General features: G+C 38.0%; 1 protein-coding gene across 1 annotated transcript; it reads right to left on the reverse strand.

Annotated features, from left to right (window-relative positions):
* Positions 1 to 263: 263 nt before the first annotated feature.
* Positions 264 to 6709, reverse strand: KLHL31 (kelch like family member 31). The gene is made up of 3 exons (XM_026086201.1): positions 6530 to 6709; positions 3001 to 4204; positions 264 to 1086 (listed from the first exon to the last, which is right to left on the reverse strand). Exons 2-3 carry the CDS (start codon positions 4170 to 4172, stop codon positions 354 to 356), a joined length of 1905 nt encoding a protein of 634 aa, XP_025941986.1. The 5' UTR covers positions 4173 to 4204; positions 6530 to 6709; the 3' UTR covers positions 264 to 353.
* Between the last annotated feature and the right edge of the window lie 4091 nt (positions 6710 to 10800).

Raw genomic sequence — 10800 nt, forward strand, 5'->3', positions numbered from 1 at the left:
TCACAACAACCCTCTGAAGCAAGTTTCATCTCTATTTTACAGGTAAGGAAACAAAGGCACAAAGAAATTAAATGATATGCCACAGATAACACAGTGAGTCAGTGGCAAAACCAGGAACAGAATGAAACACCTATTACATAACTCTTTGTTCCTGCTAATAAAATTCATCTTATCTCTAATATGCTGTTTCACACCACCTGTATTAAAGATCATGAAAACTGGCCAATTTGCATTGTTAAAACTGTTGCAATGCCAATTTTTTTTTTCCATATAAGCACAAAAATGCTACTTAAAGGGTTAATTATACTGCTGTGCAGGTAAAAATCTTTCGTTATTTCTGGTTAGACCAGTATTTAAATACTGACTGGCACAGAAGAGACCGAGCTAGCCCTGGACTCCCTTGTTTTGTTGTTGGGCATGGATATTGTACAACAAGATACTCCCACAGTGGCTTCAGGCAGCTCATCTTCCTCTGCCCATTCATTGAGATCTGGGTTATAGCACTGAATGCACTTCTTATATTTCTTCTCTATTTCATTCCAGCCTCCCACTAAGTAAATTTTCCCATTAAGTGTTGAGGCCCCTGCTGTACTAACTCCAGTTTGGAGGGGTGCAACGTAACTCCATTGCCCTGTGTAAGGACTGTAGCACTCCACGGGGAGAACATCCACCCTTTCCCCTCGCCCTCCCAGTTGCGAGCCACCCATGACATAGACCCTCTCCAAAAGGGATATAGCACAGTGCCATCCCCTTGGAGTGCTAAGGCTGGACTTATCCTGCCAGTTATCATTAGAGGGGTCATACATACACACTGAACGAGAATAAGCATTATTTATGTAACCTCCTGTGACCAGGATCCTACCATCTACCACTGCACTAGCATGGCAGCACCTTGGCACCTCCAGAGGTGCCTTCATTTGCCACTGATTAGTTGCAGGTACATAGCATTCAACTGAGGAGAGACACCCCTCGGAGTTGCGACCACCCACTGCAAAAAGGAGGCCATTGAATACATTCAGGCTAAAGTGGGTACGCTTCTGATTCATATTTGCCAGGTGAATCCATGTGTTGAAACGAGGATCATATCTGAAAGCATTAAAAAAAGAGGGTAACTGTCTCAAATATTGCTATGGTAAATTCTACAATCCTACATCTGTTCCCCTGTTGCTGCAGCTGTGAAATTTCCAAATCACTATTTTATTTTAGTTATTTATCTAGCCCTTTAGAACTGCATGGAATTAAACTGGTATTCCTGTTTAAATTTCTGAATAATATAGTTTTTGATTTTTAAAAAATGTGTTTATATCATTCCAAACCAATATTATTTCAATAAGGCAAATCTGACTTATTCCTGTAATTTGGTTTTGTACAGGAACCTCCACAGAATGGGAAGTGATTCTTTTAACATTCAATGAAAAATTATAAACTTTTTTACAATTTATGCCTACAAAAGGCCTACAAAAACAAAGATGTCAAAATTTATTCAAAGAGTTTTAAAAACTGTTAGGTGGTGATTTATACTTGCATACTTTTTAAATGTTAGGTGTTTTTCTTTCCCTGTCATTCATATCAAATTGGATTTATGTGGAAACAACATCTTTATTTCCTAATATCATATCTGTCTGAAATAACATTCTCTGCCCATGACATTCAAATGAGCAACTTTAAGGTAGCAAATAGAAAATTATGATTCCTTAGGATAAGATTGTGAGTGAGGTACATAATTAGGCCCATAAATTTCTTCTATTGCATGGTGAGGGGACTAGAGAATCATATGAGAAAAAGACCATGTTAGCTTACATACAGTATTGTTATCTGTCAGCTCTGAAAGCTGACTTGCCCAAGGTTAATGGCAGAATAGAGAGCAGAACCCATGCAGACAAACACTTGCCTGACCATAAACATCCCTTCATCATTCACACAACCAAGGCATGGACTGAACACTTTATGAGCTTTTTGAGAAGCCTTATGAGAAGGCGAGGCATAGCCTTAAGGCAGAAGGTTTGGAGAGCAGCAAAGTAATCTCATTTGCATGATGTATTCTTCTGACAAATTAGATTACACAATAAAAATGATCTAGAGAACATTCCTTATTCATCAACTTCATAAGTTCATTGATCTCTTCAGGAGAGGTTATCTGAATGTTTCTTCTGAGAGCAGAAGAGGAAACATTGGTAGGACTATAGCTGCACATTGGCATTGCCTTTTCATTGTCTGTTAATAGATAAAAAGCTGAGTTTTCTCACCTCCAGCCTTTTCTTCAAGCTATTGTGTGCCACCAGCTTTCAGGCAAAACTATTTAAAAACTAGTAGAAGTTTCCCATAGCCTAACATACAGTAAGTAGTACCTTGACTGACCCTCTTCTAGCCTTGCTATCACCAGTGAAGTTCTTGGATGACAGTAGATGGGAACTGCAATATTACAGGAACTAGGGATTATTTGGAGCCATTGCAGAAGAAAAAAAAAAACAGCCTTCAGGAAACCATGACATTGTTTCCTACTCTTGAGAAATAAAAAACCTACAGGAAATGAAATGCAGTACAAGAGCTGGTGAAAGTATGGTGGATGGTGCAGAAGAAAGGCAAGATTATAACACCTAAGGACTATTTTTCAGAATTTTCTGTGATGCATCAGCAGCTCCTGAAATTCAGAAAGTCTCACCTTGTTTGATTTTGTGCATTTTAATGCTACCTTAGAGCCTCCCATAATTTTAATATTTGAACAGGTGTTATTTATTTCCTCCACTTGGTGTAAATTTTCTCAATCTATCTTCCTCACTTCTCATTGTGCATTTGTAACCATGGCGGAGTTTTTRCATGACTTTAGTTGTATATTACTGCTCATTCAAACTTTAATACAGAATAGCATCCATACCTCCCCCTACTCTGTCCCCCTTCTATATGCTTGGACTGTTCATGCTGCACTTCACAATCCAGCTTGGTCTATCTCCCTGCACTGTGGGGAATCAATCTCTCCATCCCTTATAAATAATTGGTTACCTGCAGAAATTGCTGACTGCATGCTTGGCTTGGTTCCTGGCATCGTTCTGATCTTCCCCACCGGCCACATACAGAAATCCATCCATCACTGTCACACACTGATTAAAACTTTTAGCAGGCATTTCACTAAGCTTCTTCCATCCATTTTCAGGATCTCTGTATAAGATGTCTCTGCTAAGAGACTTTTCTGTTAGTGCAGGGCGTCCCCCAACAGTAACTAACACTCTGAAACCTCCCCGAATCCTTGTTCTTCTGGATTGCAACGTATTCTGATGATAGGGAAGCAAATGATAATTCATGGCATCCACTAGAAGTTTATGGCAGTCTGCATCTTGCATCATTCTCGGTACAGTTTGAACATAATTGACGAGGTCTTGAGCTGAGATGGTACCAAAGCGGATGTTACCTAAAAGATCTGCAGCAAACTTTACTCTTTTTTGGTCAAATTCTAGCCATTTTATTGCAATCTGGAATGCAACAATTTCAGATGGCAACTGCAAGTCATCATCTGCAAGAAGTTCATTAATCTGATCAAAAGTAAGTTTTAAGAACTGATCTGTTTCTGAAAATTCAATGAAGTTGTCTCTAATAAATTTGTGTGCTGCTTCTTTGGTTGTTTTTAGTCCATATGTTTCTGCAATATTGGCAATGTACATACAATTCTCAACACTGATTTCTTGGATTAGAAAATCACAGCACATCTTTACAAGAGTGTGAATTTGAAGATAGATTGCTGTGGAAATAATACTACCTATTGTATAAAGTGAGAGAGTAAGTTTTCCGGTATAAGCATAGGTGATAACAGTAGCTAGACCCAATGGGGATACATCATTGAGGTCTACTCTGTGTGTGCTTGGATCTTTTTTTAAGATGCTGTGAAAGTAGTCACTGCTTGAAGCCATCACTACCTTGTGAACACTGAAAGATTTGGTTTTGGTACTGATAGTCAAGTCACAAAGAAAATTTTCTTGTCTCATTCTGCTTAGACCTTCCAAGAGATTTGGGCTATATGATGAGTCGGAAACTTCAGATGAGATGCAGCTGAAACCATTTCCTCCCTCTAAGAGTCCATTCAAGCCATTTAGTTTACTTAGGGGGCCATCCTCCACAATGATAGTCATTTCATTGATATCTGCTTTGTTCTTTTTCACATTCTTCTTCTTAGGTGCCATGACTGCAATGAACTATTACAGCCAAGAGCTTGCTAAAAATACAATGAAAAAGTTTAGAACTACATTGCAGTAGCAAAATGTAATATCTGACTGATTATGCAACAAATCTAAACTTTGTCAACATATAAGAACAAAACACATGATATAATGTATCTTCCTAAGAACAGTTATATTGGCTTAGACTGGAGTGTTGCTGTTTATTAATTACAATGGATACCCAATTATGAATAATACACCTAAAAGTAATTCCTTTTTTTAAAAAAAATAAGATTATAAAAATCATGCTCCCCTGTTCTCAAGACATTCAAAGAGTTAACTTCCCTTTCTAAACATTAAATGAGATTGTCAGAGTGCAAAATTTTGTAAAAATATTTTAAAGTCATTCAGGATCTAGATCTGAATTCATTACTCTGAAGTATCAGAAAGATATGGGCCCCTACCCTGTTCATCCTTACTCCAGGGCGAGTACGGATTTACAGSTAAGTTAATTCAAAATTTTCAAAATTTGACCAGGAAATATTAATAGTGGGAGAAAGTCTTTTAAAAATTAGCAGTATAAAACATAAAGGAGAAAGTGAATTTTAGGTATGATGTTATGTTGATTTTAGATTTAGGATCTGATCAAAATTGCTTCCAGGTTTGTAACTTTAGATTTATTAGACTTAAAATATTCTATTTCCCATGTCAGATTCACAAATACCTTCTATTCATAGCACACTTTGCTTGCTTTTCCATATCAATAATTTGAAATTATTATAATCTTACTTTTAGGATTTTGAGGAGATTTAAGAGAGAGAGGGGATGTCTAACTTTTCCTTGAAAAAGCTTTTGTGCAAACTCTAGCAGAACGTGTTATTTTAAACACATTCTTTATGTGTGAAGGAAATAATTATTTCCATACAGTTTTGTTAGAATGGATGCTTGAATTATACATATCAGCTCTAGGCAAGTTCCAACCCTTGCTGAAATGAAGAGCCAAGCTTTTGTCAAATGCACTGTTAGTTGGCCCTTAAGTAATCCTCAAAGGAGCTATGTAAAAAAAAATATATATATATATGTAAATATACCAGAAGGAAAGCACCGATCCTGGAAACTACAGTTAAAAGCAGAATTGCTGAGAGCAGCATTGTTCGGATATAGCACTAATCTTCAGTATATCCTTTATTTTAAAACAATTACAGCAGCTAATTTTCTTTGTGATCCCTGTGTTCATAAAAGATCGAACATGGAGAAATATTATTTAATGACAAAACAAAAAACTGGATTATTTAGTAGTTCAAATTAAGAAATAAATCTCCATTAATATTTCAATCTACAACCTCATCACATCATTTTTTCTTTAAGCGTATAGCATATAACAAAACAATGTTATAATTATAGAAAGGAATGGTTGCTGCCTGTGAGTACTAGGATTTTTTTTCCCCTGAGGGATGATGATTATGAGCAGAGCAGGAGAGGGGGAAGGCCATGTGTGCTGCAAGCGTCAGTGTCACTGCATGCTGGCGCGAGCTGCGATCCTGAACGTGGCTGTGCCAGCGCGGTGGTCAGCTGCTGCCTGTCCCCCCCGCGGTGGCTGCATTCCAGGAGCTGCATCTGTTGAGATCTATCAGAGTCACCTCCAGGAATAGCAACGGCCCAACAGCTTGCCATTTTAAGATAGGTTCAGCTGAAGGTGTACCTACTCTTCTGAGCATACGTTGTTGGTTAGCACAATTTTTTGCAATAAAACTATGCTATTGCAAGTGTAATGTGAATTTGTTCACTGAGAATAAAAACAAAACAAAACTTTTGGATGTGTTTTTCTGTTAGCCACATATTTATAGCTTTTTATACTTAGAGCCACAACTTTACAGCTGGCTAGGGAATATTCTTTTGGCAATCATATTTTGGGGTCTAAATATTTTAGAGACCCATAACTTTTACAAATTTTCATACATGTGCCACTTAATGCGCATGTCTGAAACTAAATGCACTAAGGTTAATATAAAGCTCATTTAAACACAAAATTTTAAGCTGTTTGTTAAAAAATGTCCACTCTAAATTTTTTCCTGAAAGACACTTTTTCAACAGAAGTTTCCCTAGCTTGTTTACTGTATAAGCACATAAGTGAAAGGAAATGCAAAACCAGTGAAACAAATCGGACAATCCTGAAATAAATCAAAGTTACTGAACTTTGAAAACCCTGAGTGATTTGGTTTTCTATAGCCTTTTGCCTTTACCTAATTTATTTCAGCTTAAGAACAACTCATGCCAAAGGATACTCCAGGATCCAAAACAATACGTTCAAACAAACAACCTTCCCCCCTTTACAATTTTGTCTTCTAAGCACTATCAAATCAGGAGTTAAAATCCCTTACCCTCCTCAGAAAAATGTTGTCCCAGGGCTGTCCAAGAAGTTGTCAATGCAAATGCCTCTTCCTAGGAAAAATGAGAAGACAAAAGGAGAGGAAAAGTAGTAAAACTAAGAGGGAGAGAGAAATGAGAGGCCACTTGGCAAATCCCAGCTTGCGGTTTCCAGTGTGACCCTTTGCTGTCACAGTGAGCAAAAGAGACTGGAGTTTGCGCTTGGGTGCTCTTTAAAATGACCCCTCCTCTCTGTGCCTCTCTCCCTGCCGCTACCCAGCCAAAGGAATTAAGTTTCCCTGGCTTGCCTGGCCTTTAGAAACCAGGGGAACAAACCTGGCTCCTTAAAATACACAGGTACAAGGAAGAAAAGGAGGGGAAGGTGAAGATGGTAGATCCACAACGGCTGAAATTTGTCCTGGGTAACTGGAGGGCTGACCGCTGGACTCCCCACCTCAAAGTCAGATGCCTCGGCTTCCTAAGCAACGCTGGGAGGTGGCGAGGTTGGGCCAAAGCCCGTATGCTCTATGGGGAGACATCGTAAATAACCAGCAGGAAGTGCAAAGGGAAAGCTGGAGCTTTACTTCGACTTTTCTCAGGCTTTTGGTGCCTGGCTCCGGCGGAGTGGAGCAGGCTGCCTGCCTGCCTGTCTGCCTGGGCTTCCTGGTCACGTTCTTTTTCTTGCCGTTAGGTCACTGCTGCATCAGAGACTTTGGCTTTGAAAGCTACTGGCTCACATCATTTCTCCTCTGAAGGTATCCTAACTTTGGGGTTATAAAATACACTGAAATATTTTACCTTCACCTCTGGCCAGTCAACTCAGGAAGAATTTGAAGGCAAATGCCCACACCCCAGACCCATTTCATACCACTGGAGAGGTAAAAGCAGTGTGAGCATCTGTGTGTGGGAAGGGAAGGATACTGGGAAAAGCGGAAGTCAGAGAAAGGGAAGATTTTCTCTTGGTTGTACTTTGTGTAAAGCTTAAACTGGTAGATTTATTGCATTACCTCCAAGCTCAGAGAGGTTATTGCAACAATTACTGCAAAATAATACTTGTCATATTGAACAAAAGGGCCCTGCTGTGCTCATGTAGTTACACAAAAATGAACAAAACAGAATGGGCAGTGGGATGCCGTCAAACATATGAAATGAGAGTAAAAGGGAGGGACGTGCTGCCAAGCACTCCTACTAGTGATAAGATGACCAGCTTTCTTGAAGAAAATGAAGGGTCAAGCTGCAAAAAATAAAGGGCAAAGCCTTATCTCAAGAGATGTTTTAGGGACTTCCCCTTTGTATACTATATGTCTTCTCTCACATGTAGATTTCTACTGCCTAAAATATACTATTCAGTTATCCTAAACATCAATTTAATATGTGGAATGACATTTATCATCATCTTAATGCATCTCAATATATCTTTATCTTCCAGTTCGACATATCAATAAAACTCCTTACATGGACAATTATTATTTACTTTTCTGAAGCTCTGCCTTAACAGGATCAGTTGTAATGATTTCTGCAATCTGACCAAGTTTTTACACAAAGAATATATTCCCCACTATGCTTCATGAGTTTTAAGAAATTGAGAAAAATAGTTTTTGTAGATAGAACAGTCCATTTTCTAACACAAGACTCCCAAAGCATATACATACCAGTGACTCTCAGTACATAGTGTTCCCTTTTCTAACAACTCATATCCAAACTTTTATCAATTTTTATAATTGTTATGATGTCTGGAAAAGTCAACATTTTTCAGAGAAAGAATGAAATCTATGAAATCTCTTTTTTTTCTTGTTTTTCCAGTTAGTTTTTTTTGATAAAAGGTATTTTTATGATACAAAATGAAGACACTATTATAATCTGCAGAACATAAAGATTTTTCTAATTTTAATACCATATCTTAAAAATCTTTTAGCATATTGTAAAATAAATTTAAATTTTATTCAATATCTACAAATGTCTTTCCTACATCCCTATATCATTCACTGTTGAAAAACCACAAAAAATACAGTGAGGAAATACCACCACTGAAGATATAAAACTCATTTCTGATTCCCAGAAAACATGGAACATACTTTCAGCTGTGCAGTGTACAGGTACCCAACTTGTGGGGCATGCCTCTACAAATCTGTGTGTTAATGCTGACACAGTCATCAGACACCTCTCATAGTTCTGAAACTTTAGTGGTACCTTAGGAGAAAAACACAAAACTTTAATTACTTGGTCTTCCAGATTAGAGGACGATTGAGAGCATACTTGGCTATTACACAGTATGCAAGCTGGTCTTGGAACTAAATAGTCATTCTCATTTTCCATTAATTTGCACACAACAAGGTTTCTTCCAAAGTAAAAGGTACCAGGATTACCTGCAAATCATGATACACTTTTAAATTCAAACTTTGATTTTTAATATGCTTCTTTTTTTTCAGATATTCTTAACAGTGTTTCCTTTGTATCTTGAAAATAACAAGTTGTCTTTCTGATTATTTCCCTTCCAACTGGAAAGTAATTAATAACTATTAAAAATATTTTGATAATTGGCCACAGAAGACATACCTTCTTTCAATCAAGTTATGAATTATTTTCTCAATTGAAAGAAGCAATAATACATTTTTTGGCAATATCTTAAACTTTTTTCCTGTCAAGATATATCCTTTCAGGTATGAGTGAATCTTGGGGGGAAAAAAAAAAGTAATTTGATGCCCAATCCAGTGATCTGCATGAGTGACTAAGGAAAATACTATCAATTTGTGCAGCGGGTCATGTAGTCATATTTTAACACTTAGAGGAAATGAAAGCAAAGAGGTTTCAAAACCGTTCAAGAGATCAGTTCTTTACCGAATAAACAAGAATAAGTTTTATGATCTGCTCCATGTACCCAAGCCAGAATTAGTAATTGGGAAAGTTCTTCTATCAACAAAGATAGGCCTTAAGGCAGTTAGTACAATCTTTTCTAATCCATGCAGAATCATTACTGCACTCTTTCTGGAAAATGCAAAGCCTTTTCTTTAAAGGCAGCATGTCCTGATTTGTTGGTGGAACGTTAGCATCGTGCCTATGCCTCTGTGGGGATCTGCCTTGCTCGCCTAAAGGTATCTTAACAAAATTTAGACCCAGCTTCAGATCACGGCTATTTCGTTTGCTCTGAGTTTGTGTATACTCGGACAAATACTACGCACCCCAAAACACATATTTAGTTCACTGTGATAAATCATATGAAAAAAATCCTTCTTTAAATGCATTAGTCTGAACATATGGGGTAATCCCGCCTATAATGTCTTTAGGAAGGCTGAAGCTCTTTATGCAGATTGCAGACATTTTGAAAGCAGACTGCATTTCAGTGGGAACTGAAATCTTTTCAATAGAAAGACTGAAAAGAAATGCAGAATTCTTGCTTTTTAAGCTGCTGAATAAATGCAAATTTGGGATCAAATACACAGGCCTTGATTTCAAAGAAAGTGCCTTAGAGAAATGAAACTGCATTCGGCAAAACAAACAACCCTGACTTAGTCACGCAGAACTCTCTCAAGAGAGACACCTCTCACAACACTTGATCGCTCATTCCCAGTTCGGTGCCTAATTTTGGTCAGCCAAGCCTTCCACATCAATTCACCCCCTGAAGCTCTCACCTAACTGTTGTTATTAGCTCACACAGAGCCTATTTCTCTTTCTGGTTTCACAGTTTCCTCAGAAAGTCAAAAAGCACAGGCAGTATAGTGCAGTGAAGACCCTAGGGATGAGAGTTTACAAGCTGCCGAGCACAGCTGACAGCAGAACACAGCTCTCCGGCATGTAGCAACACAGAGCAATTATCAGAGCTAACCTGCGTGCAGCAACTTCTGCTCTTCCTGGCGGCAGTCCCACATCACCGCCAAACAAACACATCTTCATAACAATTGGCATCAGCTGGCAGTTTTGAAGGGTCAAGTAAACTGGGAATCCTTTTCTCTGCAAAAGTTATGACAGGCAATATAAGAAATTTTGCAATTAGACCTGGGCTAGAAACATTTTCTTTGTCCTATGAAAGTTTTTGAGATTTAAAGTATTTTCTTCTTCATTGGAATGAAACTGAGATCTTTCAAAATAATTGTGCAGAAATGCAGTGGGGAGATTTTCCCTATCCCACAAAACCCAGTAGCCTGACAGTTAAGGCTTTCAAGCAACATGTGGGAAACCCAGCTTCAATTGCATAATTCATATCAGGATCTGAACCTCACCTTCCCTAATCAAAGATTACTTTAACCATAATGCGACTGTGGGCTGAATCTTTTCCAAGATTTTTTTC

Source organism: Apteryx rowi, unplaced genomic scaffold (genome assembly GCF_003343035.1).
Source record: "Apteryx rowi isolate R43461 unplaced genomic scaffold, aptRow1 scaffold_685, whole genome shotgun sequence".
In the NCBI taxonomy this organism is placed as follows: domain Eukaryota; kingdom Metazoa; phylum Chordata; class Aves; order Apterygiformes; family Apterygidae; genus Apteryx; species Apteryx rowi.

Excerpts from the sequence above, each read along its gene's own strand:
- KLHL31 (XM_026086201.1), bottom strand. The coding sequence starts at position 4,172 with ATGGCACCTAAGAAGAAGAATGTGAAAAAGAACAAAGCAGATATCAAT. Across the intron at positions 1,087-3,000 it reads GCAGTCAGCAATTTCTGCAG|ATATGATCCTCGTTTCAACA; the intron begins GTAACCAATTAT and ends TAATGCTTTCAG.